The sequence below is a fragment of the Anomalospiza imberbis genome, chromosome 15, assembly GCF_031753505.1.
Source record: "Anomalospiza imberbis isolate Cuckoo-Finch-1a 21T00152 chromosome 15, ASM3175350v1, whole genome shotgun sequence".
NCBI lineage: Eukaryota > Metazoa > Chordata > Aves > Passeriformes > Viduidae > Anomalospiza > Anomalospiza imberbis.
The window spans coordinates 10,430,484-10,450,344 of NC_089695.1; the positions used below are offsets into that span (position 1 = coordinate 10,430,484).

The window sequence follows — 19,861 nt, forward strand, 5'->3', positions numbered from 1 at the left end:
CTCCAGCTGTAATACTTCGGGATTTTAAGCAGGATGAATACCTTATTTCAGATTACTCACAGAAGGAAGAAACTATATGTTCATTTTATTTCACTACAAAAACCTGACAGTCCACTGTCTGCAAAAATACCCTTCACTTCTTTGTATTTGTATCATGAGCCTGCCAAGCTTCATCTGTTTGATTTCTCAGGCTTCAAGGAAATAAGAAGGGTTAGTAAAGCCTTTTAGCTGCAGCCTTTTGGCTTTGTCCTGCTTCATTCTAAAGCCAAATAATCCAGAAATCGACTTGAAACATTGTTAAGTGATGTGAAATTCAGACATGTTGGCAAATTATCAGTAGGAGAACATGCTGAGTTTCAAATCATCCTGCAGTCTGGGAGACTGCTAAATTAATTAGCTTGATAGGAAACTTTAAGGAGGAGCCACTGAGACAATCCACTGGAAGGAGGAAAGAAGGATGTTTCTTTGGAAACAATGACATTGGTAGTTTGACACCTCCTGTTCTGAAGTGTTTGCCAAACCCTTGAAAAAACTAATCTGTATATTAATGTCAGTGTGGCACCATCCAGTTCAGCAGAATGGGACCAGTAGTAAGGGCTACACACATGCACTAATGGCCACGTCCCACGTGGAATCTGCCGTATTCAAGGAGCCCATTTTGCCTAATAAATATCTTGACTGTTATTGACTGTTCAACTCACATTAAAAAACATCCTATGGTAGTCTTCCTTTAGGGAAAAAAAACAAACAAAAAAAAATCACGAAGATTTGTGGGCCATTTGAAAATCTATAGGGCATGAAATTGATACTGTGTGAGAAAGAGAGAAAGGAATTCCCTCATTAGGTCTTGCACATTAGTACAATGGCTGTTACTGTAGTTTAATCTGAGGTTTTGTGATATTTTCTTATAACTTATTTGTACCAGGCATGCACGTGGAATAATACACTAAAATCCTGATATTTCTTTTAATTATATTTTTTAATGTCTTTACTTTTTGCTTTTATCCATATGTACTATCTAATCAAGGGATAGTTAAAGTGAGTAGCTGAATTAAATACCCGGAACTGAAATGCTGACTCCCTGCATCCAAATTGTGATGTATAACATAAAGACTCTCAAGAGAATTACAAGGGCAGAATTACACTTTTACTCTGTTGTTGATGAACTTAATGGTACCCAGCACTGAGGCTGCCTCTGTGGCAGCAGCTGAAGCTGATGTGCCAGTGTTTCTTGTGGTGGAGTCGACTGGACTGGAATTTAACTGCTGCTCAGGCTTATTACTTTGTACAGCTGTTCCCCACCTCTGGATCTCAGGAAAGTTACTTTAATATCCCAAGTGTTGGAAAAGGGTCAGAGCACAGATCATGAAGCTCTCAGTTTTTTGTTTTTTTTTTCCCTTCTGAACTCCTGGCATGCTCAGATTTTCTTTAATCTCTGCTCTGATGTGACTTCAAGTGGATAAAAATTTTGAGTTAGGCTTTCTGTCAGCATCTATATCCTGGAAAGTGCTGTGACATCAGCTGGAAAATGATCTCGCCCAAATTATAAATGCAAATTCAGTATTCATGTCAAACACACACATTTTCTCTGAACAGATTTTAATGTTTGACTATGGCAAAATCAAGCTAAACTCATTTTCCAGTTCAGTGTCAGCCCAAATATCACAGGAGCTTATTGCAAACACTATGGAGTAGGGAGGAGGAATCAGAAAGGAGCAGAGATATGAGATATGCCCTCACTGAGAGTCTTTCTTACTGAACACCTTGCTCCAACCTCTTCTGGAAGTATAGAAGACCTCTTTGTAGTGAAGTATTAAAATGGCAATTTACTGATTAAAATCAAATAAAAATATATGCTGCAAGAGAAGCAGTGGAATGGATAAATTGTGCTGCAATTAAATTTATGTTTTTTCAGCATCATAGCAAATTTATATAAATGGAAATTTTTTATCTCCTTAATACTAAGGTCACAATTGTGCTGTTTCTGTTTCTAATTGTCATTTTTCCATAAGGATCTTGTTTGCAACTGAAAAGTATTTGGGGCCGTGCCTCCAGATATGTCTAGAGATAGATCAGACAAGTTGACTCTGAAATATAATATATATTCCCTGAAAGACAGTAAAGCCAGTTTCCAATTCCATTGTGACTTTGTCTTTAAATTATTCACTTTTACTAATGCATACAGTTCCTTTTTATTAAAACTCTGTTTTATATTTGTTCTAATAAAAAAATAGCATGTACATCAGGAGCCCTGAATAATTCAGTCTGACTTCATAACTCAGGGAGCTTACTCTTTTCCAAGGCTGTTCTTGCCTAGGTGTTCCAGAAATCAAGCAATTCTCTTATGAACAGTTGTTCCTCTGTTGTAGAAGTCAATTTTAGCTACCATGCTGAGTGCAAGGTTACAGAGTTTGCTGTTGTATTGCCTGAGGCAACTTCAGCTCTTTCTCTGTAGGAAAAGGACAAAACAACATTGTAGTTATTCCACACAGTTACTCAAAAAAGGGACTGTTCTAACTTTAATTCTTCATAAAGGATCTTCTTTCAGAATTATTTTAGCTAAATATTGGCAAGACAAAAAGCTTTTCTCCTCTGTCAGATGATATCTTCATCAATGCTTTTTTTTTTGAGAAACATAAAACATTTTAATTAAACTGTGAATTCCTTGATGAACTATGAATTCCTTGAAAGCCTTCTAAACATTGGGTTTGTGTGTTTAAAAATTATTATCACTTATCAAAAGACCTATCAAGTTGCCTTGCAATGCATTAATGAGACAAGAATTGTAGCATTTGTCAGAGAGCTATATAAAGACAACTTTGATTAGCAGCAGCTCTCTAGAAGTGATCTTTTGTTGTTAAAAATTAAATTTGATGTCTCAAAACCAAGACAGGAACTTCAGGTTGTGCGAATTAAATGTTGGACTATGAGATGCCAGCAACTAAATTGTAGCAAGAAAAAAAAACTGTAGAAAGAAGCCGATCTTGGGGTTTTTTCCTTCTGTACATAAATTCTGCAGTGTGGTAGAAATCCTGTGACTTCATCTTCTCATTGCTGTCATTCCACTCAGCACTTCTAAACTGCAATGTTAATGCTCTTCCTTGTGACCACTTTCAGTCTTCCAGCCCATTTGACAATCTGCTTTATCCACTCCTGACGTTACCTGCTAATTTTACCCTTTCATCTCATTCTGTGCAGAAAAGTCACTGATCTCCTACTGTTTAGAGGCTCCCAGTCTCAAAATTTCTACATTTAACACAATTCCAGCTATTACTAATCAATTCCAGCAGAGTGGAGTTAATTTTTACAAAATGATTTTGTAATTTAGGAATTTTTCATCTTTATTTCTTTCACACTAGAGCTTCTCTCTTGCACTTTGGAGTGAGGAATGGTGTCAGACACTGGTTTTCCCAGAACTTGTTTCTGTTAAACTCATGCTTGAAGAATTCTCTATGCTGTATTTATATTCACTACACTTTAGAACCAGACAGGCTGGGTGTTTGTCCTTTCATTTATTTCCCATTTAAACCTCTTCCAGATATCAATTATATGACTAATTGATTACCCATAGAGAAGCTTCATCTTTTCCTGCTTAGGTAATTCCTCTCAGAAGCAATGAAAATTCCATTAGGCAACAATCTATTACACCAGTCAGCCCCAGCCAATTTCCACTTCTGATGTGTTTCCTGTTTCTAGATTAAGTACAAGCCATGTGCAGCAGCAGCAGCACTCATTCATCCAGGGTATTTTTGATTCTGTCTGATGGCTAAAATCCCTATAACTTAATGATTCTAGTGGTTTCTTCTGACAGTAAATTCTTTACCTGTAACCATACAAATCTGTGTTTTTTCCATTTCATCCCTAATCCAGAGGTGTTCACAGAACATTGCCCTTCTTGCAAGGTTTTCCACAATGGTATCACCTTGGCAGGAGGTGCTTCCACATCATAGAACTGAAACTGCTGTTTTCCTAATGAAATCACTCTTGAAAGAGCCTTTTATTTTAGTATTTGTTTTGCTCAGTGCACACTAAAACTAATGTAATATGGAAATCAATCTTCTGTTGGTGGAGAAGATGAAGTGTTTTTCCCACGTTTCCATGGAGACAATCAGGCTGCCATAAATGCACATTAAATTGGTCTTAGTTCTGCAGAGTTTGGCTGTTCTGAAACTATTCCCTTACAAATCATTCTCAGACTCCTTTGCTTGTGTTCTGTGATGCTTTCCAAGAGTCCCAGGCTGATTTCTAGACACTGAGTTTTGCTATCTCCATTTGAAATGCTGAAAAGGATTCTGAGGCACAGAGTGACAAACTCATTTATCCCAAGGGATAAAAAAGGCATTGATAGAACAAGAAGGCAACATAAGGGTGTCCTTTCCTTGCTGCCCCATTGACTAGGACAGCCACTGTCCGTGCACTAAGGTGCTAAGGACACTAAGAAAGAGTGCAAATTTGGGAATTCTTCCCTGACATGTTGTTTTAAAGAATGTTATCAGTGTTCTAGCTTATTCATTAAGTAGAAAATCACAGAAGCATAGAATGTTTTGGGATGGAAGGGACCTTAGAGATCACCCAGTTCCAATCCCCAGCCATATGCAGGGGTTTCTTCCTCTACACCAACTTGCTCCAAGCCCCATCCAGCCTGGCCTTGAACACTTCCTGGGACAAGCTTATAAACTTCATATTCAATAGCTGATAATGTCTGGAGCCAAATTCTGTTTCATTTATCCTAGAGAATAAGCACAGGAACTTAATGGGAAAAGTAGAGTTTTTCTCATTTCCAGAGCAGAATGTCTTAGCTCGTTTCACATTTAAATACAGGCATGTGGAGAGAGGCAGCAGCCTGGCTGGGAATTGCTGTGACTGTAACAACATTGACATTCAGTCGACAAATAGAGCAACCATGTCAGCCTTTCAGAGAATTCATACCCAGAATTTTTATTGCTTGCTTAGCTTTCTACAATGCTGTATTAGAAAAGAGTTGTAATTATGCATACTGAAATACTGATTTGTAAAACCAGTTTGGTCCTTATTTTTTACTATGTGCTGATGGAATCGGTATTAACACTGATGCAGGTTTTCTTCTGCTTTACTTCTAAAAACAATTATTAAAAGATACACATGTTGTTCATGTTTTGAAATGAGATTAAATGACAAAAAAATCTATTGAATAATAAAATGTGATTGGTTAAATATTCTCCTCTGTGAAAAATACATAGGAGTTATTGTTTCAAATTTTTTTCCAGTCATAGTTCACAGTATTAAACTTCATTATAGCTTTTAATTAGAGTTGGAAAAGGGTTCAGTATCTTATGACTTAGCTATCTGAATTAAATCATAACAGTTTTCTACCTATTATATTACTAGTTCAGTTGAAGTATAAATTCCAACAACTTCGGGGGTATTACAGAAGTGTTTCACAGCATGCAATGCAAATTCTCTCCCGTGCACGTTAAAATATATATTTGTATTAATCTGAAATGGGAGTGGTGTATCTTTAATTATGCATGAATAATTTCAAATATTATTTCCTGAAGAAGGTATAACCTGGTTTGTTTTCATTGGCCTTGGAGTAAAATAATTTGTATTAAATGAAATCCTACTAAATAAATTATAATTCACTCCAGTGTAACAGAAAGCAGAAATAATCTAAGTCAGTTCACAGGAGAAATTATATCCAGCATTTCAAACTTACCATAGGATTGTTAAGTCCAAGCATTCTGAAATCTCAAAGTTAAATTAAATATACTTTCTCCTTAATTTATTTATGATGATATAGAGTCTTTTGTATGGCTTTGACATTATTAAACCTTTCTAGTTTTTATTTTCAATATTTTCCTAGCAGCGAAGAGAATAAAATCTTTCAGGCTTTTGGAAAGAAACAGAGTTCTGGCACTGGGATCTGGAGGTTTAAGGGGATCAGGTGGTGTCACAGGACCCAGTTCAATGACAGATATGCAAAACACAGCCTCAGCCTCTTAAAAAACTGAAATCTGACTTAGAATCCTTTGGCAAGGTTTTACCAGCCAGCCCGATCTACCGGTGCAGAGCTCCCAGTCTGTCTCTTTCTTTTCTTCACACCGATTTGCCAGGAAATTGAAGGTGAAAATCCAAGGGAGTGTGTTCCATTCCAGATGAGGGCTGGCAGGGCTTGGAGCACCCAGGGGCACCAGGTCAGCAATGGCTCTTCCAATGGCTGTCCCAATGGCTCTCCTGATGGCTGTCCCAATGGCTCTCCTGATGGCTGTCCCAATGGCTCTCCCAAAGGCTCTCCCAATGACTCTCCCAGTGGCTCTCCCAATCGCTGTCCCAACGGCTCTCCCAATGGCTCCTCGATGGCTCTCCCAATGGTGCTCCTCGATGGCTCTCCCAATGGCTCCTCGATGGCTCTCCCAATGGCTCTCCCAATGGCTCCCCAATGGCTCCTCAATGGCTGTCCCCATGGCTCTCCCAATGGCTCCTCGATGGCTCTCCCAATGGCTCTCCCAATGGCTCCCCAATGGCTCCTCAATGGCTGTCCCCATGGCTCTCCCAATGGCTCCTCGATGGCTCTCCCAATGGCTCTCCCAATGGCTCCTCGATGGCTCTCCCAATGGCTCTCCCAGTGGCTCTTCGATGTCTCTCCCAATGGCTGTCCCCATGGCTCTCCCAATGGCTGTCCCCATGGCTCTCCCAATGGCTCTCATGATGGCTCTCTCTCTGCTGGCGCAGGGCAGGGAAAGGCCGGAGTGCTGGAGATCCCTGGAGAGCCTGGGGACAGAGGCTGTGTCCTCCCTGTGTTGGTGAGAGGCTGCAGAGCTGAGCAGTGGAAGGAAAAGGTCACGTTCAGCTCTGCTCCTCTCCTGAGGATCTCTCACAGCACATGCTGCAGAACTGGGCCCTCCCTGCAAGGCAGACACAGAGGGCTCAGCATTTCCTCCCGTTCCACCAGCTGAAGATTAGAGCAGTGTTTTGAAGCTCTCACTTCCATCCCAGGAAGTTTGAAGCTAGACCACCTGGGGATTTTTGGGGACTCTAAACCAGAAGCTGTAGAGCTGCTGTCATTAAACATCTGCCAAAGCCCTCTGAGTCCCAGAGAATGGGGTGATTTTTATACCCCACTGCTTCCTGGAATTAATAGTTGAATGTAACATCTGACCAATATGTTTCTGTCAGGGGCCTTTTTTAAGTCTGTTTTGCCTTCAGCTCAGTGAGATATGCAGAAACACACCCTTGGGTACACGTGCAAGAACAAATTACCCCACAGTGGAATTGCCTGGAGCTGAGGGAACATCCTGGCTGTACTCCATTGCACTGATGGGAGTGAGCCATCCTTACATGTTGGGGAAATCTTTGCCTTGAGGGCAGGAGGGTTGTTTTGTGAAAAGGGCACCTGCACTGAGGATTGTGATTGATTATCACACCCACCAGTGGAAGCACATTTCCTCACTTCCAGTCCTGTCCTATTTCTCTTTTCTTCGCTTTTTTTTTCCAGTGCATTGGATTTCTGTATATTCGTCAGAAAATTTAATTTAAATACCAAGTGTTCTTATCCCTTTCTTCAGAAAGGAAATCTGCAGAGTCCTTTGAAGCATCTTCTGCCTTGGATGGCCCTCAGCAATGTCAAAAGCAATTATATGTCAGTTATAAAAAGCGATTTTTAAAGTGTCTGTAAAAATTAAAATAGATGTTTCTGTGCACTGTATCAGCATCTTCAGCCACTCAGATGTTAGAGTGCTCCAAAACAACGCAGTACAAAAATACTACACAGGGATGGAGCAAATGTTGAAAGTTTGAGATGTTATTGCCTAACTGCCTTGGGAAATTCCATTTATTGAAAATAATTCACATATGTGTTTGAAACATTCAGCAATTAATTTTCAGCTGAATTGATTTCTGTATCCAAACTGCTCTGAGGAGGGAGAGAGACAAATATCAGAACTGGTGGTTGGAGGATGTGGTCTCTCCTAAACTTGGGGGTGGGCTAACACAAATTTTCTCCCTAATGAAGCTGAATGATTTATCCCAAGATTTGCAAAAGTAGAATAAAACCACTGGTGTTATTTACATTTATATGGTGGGTGGGTCTTGTAATCTGTTGTTAAATAACACTTTGTAAGACCAGAATTATTAACAGTATCAACTCTGAGAATAAATGTTACACTTGGCTCCAGCAAAGAGCAAAGTCTTCTGAATGGCTAGAAAAGCCTGAAATTCCATCGAGGGCTTCCTGGGGCATCTTGTTCATTCAGGGGGATTGGAGTAGTCCCATTGCACCTGGATGGAGCCCCAGTGACAGTCTAACCCCAGCACATGGATTGGTTCCAAGTTTACCACTACAGCACTGGAAACTTGCCATGCCTTCCCAGAGAAGTGCTCTTCAAGTTAATATGTATTACCATGTTCACCTTAGAAAAAATAGCATAAATTCATCATAAAGCTGATGAAGCTCTGACTCTGATGGGAAGGCTGTGGTGTATTTCAAATAACCAAAATGTTAAAGCAAAAGCTGGTCTTAGCCAGCATTTGTTGGAAACATGTCCTTTCCCTTGCAAAAATCAAGAGCAGCGTGTAGGAAATTTTATTAACGTGTTTCAGCTGGCTATATGGCTCCCTCACATTTGCTCTATGATGGTTTTCATGGAAGCATAGAGTAAAATTCCTCCAAGGCACTACTCAGCTGCCTCAGTCACTTTCTCTTTGGTCCTCACTGCTGGAAGTGGACACTCGACCCGTGACTTGAAACCTTCCCTCCTAGATCTGCAGGTTGACATTAGATGCCATTTGAGCTTCATGCTGAGAGGGGAGGAAGAGTCAGAGCCTTCTGTCTTCTGCCTGCCCAGACCTGTTCATTCACAGCTTTCCCATTCCTGCCTTTGTCTTCCCTGCCCATTTCCTGGTCCTTACAGCCAGGAGCTGTGCTTTCCTTCCTTCTGCCTGCTTGTGAAGTATAGCTGGAATCAGGTAACAATAATGATACTGAAATACACACATATCATGTAATGCATCATTAAGTGACTTAGTTTTATTATCGATCTCTTTCATACTAAAATACACACTAGGATCTCTGCATTGAAGACAGCAGGTCTCATTTTCCATTTCATCATACTGTCCAGCAGATGTTCTTTTCTTGTATAGTCACAACAGTTCCAAGGGGATTGCATAAAAGCAACTGCTCTTGACATTGCAAATTGCTGGAGTATTTTGTCATTGAGTGATCATAGTATTTATTGGCAGGCAATTTTAAATACAAACCGCCTCAATATTTACATAACACCATCTCTTTTTGATCATGCAGTTCATTTCAGCTTCACTAAACAGCTACATTTTGAAAATACTCTCTTCCCCCTAAGGAATGGTCATAAAAACAGAATCAAGCTCATAAATCTTGTTGTGAACTAGTTGTACAGTTTCTGCAGGATTACACATCCATTGCTGTGAGACACGGAAAATATTTATTTGTTATCACCCTTTTAAAGTCAAATGTGTGAAAAGGAAATTGGCTCTGTTGTGATTAACACGGTGACCCACTGGCACAACATATGGAACGACATCCTTACAGAGCAACTTCCCCTGTACTGCATTGACTGAACTAAGATTTTCCTGCAAGTCATAAGTCTTTTTTTATTGTGGTAATAAATAAAAATGTGAAATGTAAAAGAAAAGTGTTTCAAACACTGTTGGTAGGTCTTTGTCCAATGCTGATGTATATTGCAAATCCACAGGTCTGATGAACGATGCAAGGTAGGGGGTGAAAGTCCATAAGGGAAAGTTCTCTGGTCTGCTGTGTGGAGCTGGGACAGAAAGAGATTTGGGATGCAGTTGGTGTTTGTAGACCTTTTGGTACTGGAAAGCAATGTCACCACATCATTAGGAGGTTTTTAGGAGAATGATGCAATTCTGCAATCCCTGGTGTTTATCATCTTCCAATTATTTTGGTCTCTCTCTGAGATTACCAGAGAAGATTTATCATTTTAAGAAAAGGTTAAAGGACAAGAATTCTGCACCTTTATATACTTCTCTCCTTGCACTGTCAATCTGGGAAGAGACTTCTCAGCTCTGAGTACTAGGACAACTTCCCAGAAAGCAAATGTGAGCAACCTGTGGGTGTGAAGTGAGAGTGAGATTCATGACTCAAGATGAAATTTTTCTAATTTCCTATATTTTTTTCAAGAAAAAAATCTTCTGAACATGATTATACTGAGATGTCCAGTACTGTATTTCAGATAGCTGCCTCCTGGGATGGATCCTTTATTTGGAGACCCAGTATCGATGGGAAATTTTCAGAACAGGAAACCATGGAGCCTGGGTTCAAAAAATTATAGGGACTATGGCTGAAGTGGGTTTTCATCAAAGAATTTTTGTCCAGTACTGACTGGACACATACCTCCCTATATAAATGTTGAATGACTGCTCAGCCACTCAAAAATGAGATTAATTAATCATATCAGTTTCACCTTCAGACTCAGCCTAAAGAAGAAGTAGGAACATGTTCACATCTCCAAGCCAGGCTTAAGGTATTTTTGTTATTACTGTGCAGCCAGAGCTGAGTGCAGACTCCCTGACATAGAGAAGGGATGGCTATAGTTCTCCTTTCAAGCTGATAAAGTAACATCTTCTTGTCACTTTATTTATTTATTTGTACTTTTAGCTCTTCATTTTCAAAGAGTTCATACTCATTGCTTTAGGACAAAAAACACTGTAATGACAAATATGGTTGTTATTTTTCATCTTATTCCCAAGGGTGTGTTCTTCTTCCAGTGATGAGCATCTGCTCTTAGTCATGTAGAAATCTGATTAACAAAGCATGATCTTTGATTAGCATATTTCAGAAATTGTTTCTTATTACAAGCTCTCCTTAGGGCTTGTGTTGCTCAGCAGTAGAACAACCTTCCAAATGCATTTAACATGTTTAGGAACTTTGCAAACATATAAATCCCTGGTTTGAACTTTTATGTTCATATGGATCATGCATTCTGCATAAGTGGGAAAAAAAATCTCCAGAAATAACAATCCACATCATGGGGTTTTTGCTGTCTTCTGACAAAGTCCACACATTGGCTTGTATTTAATAAACTTCTGTTTTGAACTGTGTGTAAGGACTGTTTGTATTTAATAATAAATGATGCTTCTATTACGTGTTCCATTTAAGGATTTTCATGAGGTTTTCTACCACTGGCCCTTTATATTGGGGAAGCTTTTGATGCCGTGGGTATTGAAACTAATGATGATGGGGTTAAATGCCTGAGGGTGAGAACTGAGGGGAAAGCCAACAAGGCTGACATCCTACAGGGAGTCTGTTATCATCCACCCAACCAGGATGAAGAGGTGAACAACTTATTCTACAAGCAGCTGGAGAATGTTTCAGCATCACCTGAACTTGTTCTTGTAGGTGGCTTTAACCAGACATCTGTTGGGAACTTAATACAGCAGGAAAGAGGCAGTCCAGGAAGTTTTTAGAGTGTGTGGAGGACAAATTTTAGTCGCAGCTGGTGGGTGAGCCCATCAGCCCACCAGTCCCCAGTGAGGGACTGTATTAGATCTGTTGTTTGCAAATAGAGATGGGCTGGTGGGAGATGTGGTGGTTGGAGGCTGCTTGGGGCACAGTGATCATGAAATTATAGAGTTCTCAATATTTGGTGAAATCAGGAGGATTTATTGTCAACATTATTATTGTTCTCAGATTTTAGAAGCAAGTCACCAATGTAAAGAAAGTTGAGGCCTGATTTGTAAGGAAATGGTGGCTAGGATTTCCAACCACATCTTTTCCCATTGCTTTCCTTCCTGATGATTATTCAACAGTGTTTTTTTTTTTCTTTTAGGATAGACAATTTTTAAATTGCAAAATATTGAAAGTTGTGTTCCTTTTACCAGTAATGTACAGTGTGATGCTATTTCAGAACTGCATACATTTTTATTGCCTTAGAAGACCTAAATAGCTCCTGGAATGGATTCACCAATTAGAGTAAATTTTACTGTGAAAAAATGCTAAGTATTGTAGCTGTGCATGATGTCTCATAGACCATGTGGGCCTAAATTTTGCTCCTTATTCATGCCAAACTAGTATTGACTTTCCAGGCTAAGCTACATCCCCACTCCTCAGGTTTTGGCTGATAGAACACTGAGCAGACCGGGCTGTGCTCACCAGCCCAGTGCTCCTGGCAGCTCTTAGCCCTGGGCTCCCAGCCAGTTTGCTCAGTGATTTTTGTTGATGCAGCATTTTGCATCAAGGATGTGTCACCAGCAGAAGCAAACAACGTGCATGGGCTCCAGCAACAGAGCAAGGCCAGCTGCAAGTGAGCAAATGTTCTGGTCATTAAATTTGTGTGTGGATATGACCTTTGAACTACCTCAGCCACTGAAACGATGATGTGGTGACCCTGCACACTCCAAGTGGTGCTCACTCATTAAAAGCTTTGCAGAAGGAAGGTGTTTCACTGGTTTGCAGTTTAAGAATATCCAGGTAGACAGCCAGCTCAGGAAACTGTGGCTTGCCATTTAAATCCCTGTCAAAGATCTGCCTCAGTCCTTAACTCGGTCTCCAGTGAGAGTGAAGTAAGAGGATTAAGAAGGTGTCTCTCACTGTTTGTGTTCTGGGAATGTAAAGGGCAGGGAATCGGATACTTCTCATCTGTCTGGCTTAAAAAAGACACCAAAAGGCAGCAGCAAAACATCCCTGAAGAGCCTTGACAGCCTTTGGTCTTTCCAGTGGGACAGACTCTTGTCTCCTCAAACACTGCCTATGTATTTTCCTAATGGCAACACACTGAATGTTGCTGCCTTATTGTTTATGGTGTAGGAAACAGATGGTCTTTTCTCCTTCCTTGTTCACTTCACCTCTTCTATCAGTTTTAATGGTTTAAAAGAAAAAGCTTTTACTTTATTTTTACGATTTCCCCCTGTCTTGCACCAAAGGCATTCCAGTAAATACATATGCACTAGTGAAGCTTAATTGCCCATCACAAATGTGAAATGGGTTTTAATGTGGCAGGAGCTTGTAGCTGTGGCTGTTTAACCCAGCAAAGAACAGCTGCAGCACTTCAGACCCGAAGGAAAACAGAAGAATCCTCTGCTTGTTGGAAATATATTTGCTCTCAGAGAAATCTGGTACATAGCAAACTGAAACAACTTCTACTTCAAATATTCTCCTTTGAAAGTTTCTCTGATTATTCACTAGAAATGGGAAATGGTTATCATAAAAGGCAAGTGGGAGCTTCATACCATCCCCAAAATGAAACCAAGAGTTGCCCATTTCCAAGAACGGACCAAGATATGAGGAGATATGGGAGAGGGAAAATGGGATTTAAAGACATTGAAGAGGAACAGAAGTCAAATCCATGGCAACAGAATGTCCAAAAAGAGCTTCTCTAAAAATTACTTCTCAAACAAAAGTGAAATTTCTCTGTGTGACTGGTATGGCAGTGACTTTCCTTCTGACATGTTCACATAACCATATTTTGAATACTTGTGATTCATTTTGGCAGAAAATGTCCTATTGCTGATTTTTAGAAACCTTCTTTTGTAAAAGAATGATTTTAGACAGATACCTTTCAAATGTACAAGAGCCTGGACATGTTTGCTCTGAGATGGCAAGGCATCATGCTGTCTAATCCCAACTCTGACAGCACTGCTGGTGGTGCAGGTTGTTGTATGAAAGCCAGGATTATTTTGTTGTAGCTCTTCTACTCAAGCATTTTAAATACAGGGGATGCTTAGCTGTAAAAATTAAAAATAATCTCTAGAAGTATTATGCCTGTTTCACAGTGGCTGTGAAATTAAGTTTATTAGTACTCTACATTGTATCAGTTATTAGTTAGCTTCTAAAATACAGGTCATTTTGTTATTTGAGTACATTTTATCTGAAGATAACTTTTCTGTGAAATAAACAGCGTAATATAGATTGTTAAACCAGAACTTCATCCCAAAGTCTCATGTCTAATATTAATGTGAACACCAGTTAGATCACTGTTCAGTATCAGTCTTTAAGCTCTCCATCTGTCTTTCTGTGTAAACTTCTCCACTTCCCATGCAGTCTGAACACAGCAGCACACACTATGAAATACCAAAGTATCTGTTCACTCACGTGTGGGAGTGCTCGTTCAAACCACTTGTCATCTGCCTGCCAGGAGAGACCTCTGCATGCATTTCTCACTTTGTTTTTTTAATATGTTTCATTTCTTATAGCCCTTGATCCATCCAAAGATCCCTGCCTGAAGGTGAAGTGCAGCCCACACAAAGTGTGTGTCACCCACGACTACGAGACCGCGATCTGCGTGAGCCGCAAGCAGCTGGTGCACAGGTGAGGAAACTTCCCCTTGCTCGAGGCTCCTGTGTCTGCCACAGGCATCCAGTGTGGGAGAATGCCTCAAGTGAGAAAACCCCAAAATTAACATTAAAAACCCCATAATTTTACAACATTCTTTTAAATTTTTACTTTGGTTTAAAAAAAAAAAAAAGACACGTTTTATATTTATAACTGAGGCTATTTAAAAAAGATGACCCAGAACATGCTGCATCCTGTGGTGTGGATTGCAGAATTCTCTCCCATTTCTCTCCCCCCAGAGAGCAGTAATTATGCATATTTTAAAAACTGAAAGCATGAAATATGAAAACACTGTGCCAGAAATATCTACAGTTCTGGTAACTTAATTATAAGTAATTAACAGGAGATTAATAAAGATTTTTTTAAAAAAATATATCAAACGTCTTCTTAAATTTGCTAAAGAGCTGAAAAGTGTTGGTGGAATTTTGTAGAGCGACTCCTTGAGAAGTCTCATAACTAGAGAAATCTCCAGATCAGATTGCTGAATGACTGAGTTAAGAGCAAATTAACTAGCTGATATGTTACAAGGCCAGGATGTTCAAATTAGACCACAGAACTTCACAGTGAGAAGCTACAACTAGAAGAAAAGCCTACTGGTCATGGGTTGAGATATGTTACAACCAAGAATTGAGGCACTTATAAACAAATGTTGAAGAAAAAAAAGCTAATTTTGCCCTATTTTGGAAGGAGAATTAGTAGAAGCAGTAGGGAAACCAGAGTTGAGTATCTCCAGAGCATGAGGCAAAATCCAGAATTAAACTGGAGGAATCAGCTCCTCCACTTGCCAGCAGGTATATAGCAGAATAAATTGTGTATTGCAACTCTGAATGCTTGGTCTGCACTTTAAGGAGAATACATTGTTTGGCTTTCATTATGTTTGAGTGATAAATCTAGGGATTGTTCTTCAGTTTCTCTCTGTTTAGTATGGAAGAAAATATTTGCCTGTAACACAGCTCAGGTCCCCAAATGTTGTTGTCAGCCAATATTGTCGTTCAGCAACTGTTTAAGCCAAACTAAATTCAAGATGATCTGATTCCCATGTACTACATCTCATCTTATCTCACTGTCACCTGGTTGAGGAAGCTAACCCTGTAAGAAAAATTTGTCTTTGATTGATAATACAAAGTTAATGGTGTAATGTGCATGAGGCCATGTGTTCAGTATGGAATGATCCCTGGGAGGAAGTTAGGAGCCTGCTATGTGCAGTGCTTACACTGATGATATTTTTGGCATTATGTAGCTTATCTTTCCTAGTGAGGATGGATTGAAACCTGGTTTAAATCCTTGCATTAGACAGTAGTCCTTGTGATACATAGACATAGATGAGCCAAATGCTTTCTGAGCTATTTCCAGTATTTAACATCTCCAAAGTAGTCAAAATGTTCAGAGGAATGGTGCAGAGGAACTGAATATCCTTTCTTTGCAGAAAGCAGGCTGTGTTTCATGTGATCTCTCTATGATTCCTCCACTGCCTGCAGCTGTTTCAGCAAACCTTTGAGTAGCACTGTGGCTATGGAGATGAATTGAAAAGCATTGAAAACTTACTTTGAAAATTCTCCAAACAATTTCCAGCAAGTTTTGCAATGCTGAAAGAACCGCTCCTGATATGTGACAGTGGCATATATAACCCTCCAGTGGTTTTATTCTCCAGGTACCCAGCTCCCCTGGCCTCAGAGGGTACGCAGGTCAGGGAGGGAAGTAACCAGGGCAAATTTTCTGTTGATTTGAATCAGTGGAGTGACACCCCCTGAAGGTTTTCATCTTCAGTCCCACAGCATTCTGGGTTTTTTCTGTGCTTGAGCTGAATATTGCTGTACATCTGACTCCAGTCATATTAAATGCTGTGCTAATCAGGAGTAAACACATTTAAAGGGGTGGAGTTGCACCTATGTAAGACCAGTGAAAATCTGCATCTATTAGTGTGGGCACATGTAGTAACAATTACCAAATAACACGGTGCTGTTGTGATTGTTTTGCACATCCACAGTGCTTTTGGGTGTGCTCAGGAGGATTTTCCATTTCATGCATCATTATCAACTTGCTGCAGTGGCTTTACACAGGATGCTGGCTCAGCAAAAAGTAATCGAGAGCAACACCTTTGTTATTGCTGAGCCTCCCAGACAGAGCTGTGCTGGTTTGTGTCCCCCAGTGCCTGCCTGGCTGGAGAGCTGTGGTTTTCCAGGTATAGTGTGCTGCAAACTCTGAAATCACCAGTGCCAGCACGATGCCATTCCCATTTCATTTCCTTTCTGCTGGAATGCCTGCTTTTTAAACCACTGCAGGAGCTCAGTAGCAGTGTAGAAAATTGAGTTGCATGGAAATGTGTTATTTAAGCTACTCAGACCCTGCCCCAGGGGCAGTCTGGCCTCTCCTGTGCAGCATCTGCAACCTCCTCCTTCTCTGCTCCTCTTCCCCTCCACAGTCACCTCATGAGCAGCCCTGGGTCTTGAATCATGGAATGGTTTGTGTTGGAAGAGACCTTAAAGATCATCTAATTCCAGCCCTCTGCCCTTTGGATCTACTGATAAAATCAGTTGGTTCCCCAATTAACCTTGCTGTGTTTGTAGATTTTTTTTCAGTCTCTTGTTCCTTTTCTTACTGATTTTGAAAATAATTGGTTTTCATTTGGTTATTATGTACAATTCAGGGAAAAGGGCATAGCCCAAAGGGAACTTTGCAAAATAGCATCATTTGGATTCCTGTTGGTATATTTATTCATGTTAATTGTTTGTGTTTTATTTGTATGTATATTCTTGGAAGAGCCTATCACTAGCAGAAAGATGGAAGAACCCAGACAATAATAGGGGAAAACCACTGGGTAGTTTATTCCTTTTTTTCTCTTTCTCCATGGGCATTAACCAACTAATTTTTCTAGTAAGCTGTTAGTACTTCAGAAGTTAAGGCAGAAGATGTCTGAGAGGTATTTCAGACAGATAATAGAGTTTTGTCAGAACATCCTCTAAGGCATTTACAATACATTTAGAGAAAAGGCAAGACTGAGTTGTAATTGAAGTGTGTGAAAAAGATAAATTTGGAGGTACCTTCTTACATGCTTAATAGTCCTTGTACTAGTGATAGAGTCTTATGAAATCTTTTGGGTGGATTAAAACCGCTTTCAATTTGGACATCTATGAGGAAAACTCTTTATTAGTTCCGTTTTGCATGAAGTGCAGTAGATAATGTCTCTCAAAGTTGTCTCATGCATTCTCAGTCCCATAATACTTTAAGCCATTTGTGTCTGCTGGTGCTGATAGTGCAGTGGATGGAAAGGAAAGATGTCACTCTTGGGCTCTTTTCAAAAGAACAGAATGAGAAGAGAGGATTGATGTGAAAATAATGGCCATATTAACATGTCCAGGGTTTACATCTTTGTTCAGTCCATTTGACCAGCAAGGACCAATTAGTTCATCACTGCAATGTGAGTCACTCACGAAGATAATCACACATCTTCTCTGCTTCTCTGCTGTGTCTTAGAAATCCAGCTATTTACTCACTATTTCTCCAGGACTTTTAAGGATAATGCTGCTGACAAAGGAGTCTATTTCTGAGTTTCTCAGTTTTTTTTTTTTTAAAGATCTGGACAAGTTCCCAGATAAAACATCTGTTCTTCTAAATTGCACGTCAAAACCTCGCTCTGACCAGCGTGGCAGTGTTGGCAACTACACTTACCCACAAGGAGCAGACAAATCTCCCTCTCTTTCTTTACAAATCCTGCAGCTGATACACCATTTCTACTTAGGAAGGACCCTGTTCAAAACAAGTCAAGTAAAACATCCCCATATGTGAAATAGAGCATTTTTGAAACATTGCTGTGGTTTGCCAGTGAGTGCTTTAAATTGTATCCAAAAGGGGGAGGCAGAGCAATCACTGCCAGGACATCAGTGACCCACCTGCTTTGGAGAACTGCTGGGAGCATTACAGAAAAAATCTCTGACCACAGCAAATGCACTTTTGGGGATTTACTGAAAAGTTGTGCACATAAGCAAGGATTTGAAACAGTGCTATTCCTCAATGTCTATGATTACATCAACAATCACCTTTTAAAAGGTGCTAAAATAGGCTCTGTAAACCCAACCCTGTTTTACTGTTCTCTCTGACTTGTGCTTTTTCTTGTTTGGCTCACTGCTAAATGCTGATGAGGGGTTGGCACAACACCAAGGGCTCCCCTGGTGAGCACAGCTTCCTGTGCTGAAAACCCTGCTCCCACATTCCCAGTGCCCTGACTGATGTCATGGAGGGCTTGGTCCTAAGCTCATTTAATTCTCCCTGATTTATGTGGTAATTTTTATCAAAGCCTCAGTAGGTGAGAAATCCATAGGAGAACCAAACTTGGGCGATGATTAATTATCTTTGGATCAACTAATGCCATCAGTTGGTTCCCCAGTTAACCTTGCTGTGTTCATAGCTCTTTTCTATTCTCTTGTTCCTTTTAACACTGATTCAGAAAATAATTGTTGTTCATTTATGTATTATGTGGAATTCAGGGGGGAAAAAGCATAGCCCAAAGGGTACTTTACATGACTCACAGAATCACAGAATATGCTGAGTTGGAAGGGACTCATCAAGAACATTGAGTCCAATTCCCAGCCCTGCACAGGACACCCCAACAATCCCACCATGTACCTGAGAGAATTGTCAAAATACTCCTTGAACTCTGTTAGGCTTGATGCTGTGACCATTTCCCTGGGGAGCCTCTGCTAGTGCCCAAACTTCTCCTGATACCCATCCTAAACCTCATAAATATCATCATTATTTTCTGCATCTCCAGTGGTCTTGGTGAATTCTGGGATGAATTCACAGTTATGAGTTAATTTTTACTGTAGATTTGTTTATGAGCATCTAATTAATTATTTTGCTGATTAATGTTTTCAGAATTAAGGGAAGAAAACTGCACAGTTCAGAGTCAAAATCTTTTGACCATTGTTTTATTATAAAAGAAAGCCATTTCAAATAGGTTGGATTTTTTCCCAAGTAACTATACAACAAAATTTACACATATCTGCAAACTGATTTGAGCTCTCTAAATCTGACTTTTCCTAGGGAAAAAAAAAAGAAAAGAAAATGAATGTTTTTATGAAAAACTTTTTATCTACCTCTAGTGCTGGGTATTGATTAATCTGCTGGCATAGATGTTTGCTTCAGAAGAAAGAGCATTGAAATATTTGATTAAGCACGCAATCACAAGACCAAATAGATTGCATTAAGTTTCTTACAAACAAAGCTATTGTGTTGGGGAAATTGCCAGAATTTAGGCTTATTATTTGCAGGGGTGGCTCTGATAGAATCTCGGAGTGTTACTTTAATCCTCAGTGAAAGGAATTTCTAGACACCAACAGGATTGAGTAAATGTTTGTTGTTTGGGGTATTTTTTTGTAAGTTGTTAACTCCAGTGCATTACTTTGTAAAGACTGTTATTCTTACTAATATCCAATCCCTCACAGTACATTGCACAGTTTAACTGTGCTCATGCTGTTTGTCCAGAAAGAGAAAAGAGAAGCTGGAAAATCAAGGAGAGAGGGGCCTTTGAGGTCACAGCAAAGTGCAGTAGATAATGTGATG

At 39.8% G+C, this 19,861-nt stretch overlaps 1 protein-coding gene across 2 annotated transcripts in view; it reads left to right on the forward strand.

Annotated features, from left to right (window-relative positions):
• The window catches only part of SPOCK1 (SPARC (osteonectin), cwcv and kazal like domains proteoglycan 1), a 267,690-nt gene that overhangs the window by 140,884 nt on the left and 106,945 nt on the right, over positions 1-19,861 (forward strand). For both annotated transcript variants that reach the window (XM_068205826.1, XM_068205827.1), the window contains one exon: positions 14,164-14,278. In XM_068205826.1, the coding sequence (XP_068061927.1) occupies positions 14,164-14,278 (115 nt within the window). The remainder of the gene's footprint in view (positions 1-14,163; positions 14,279-19,861) is intronic.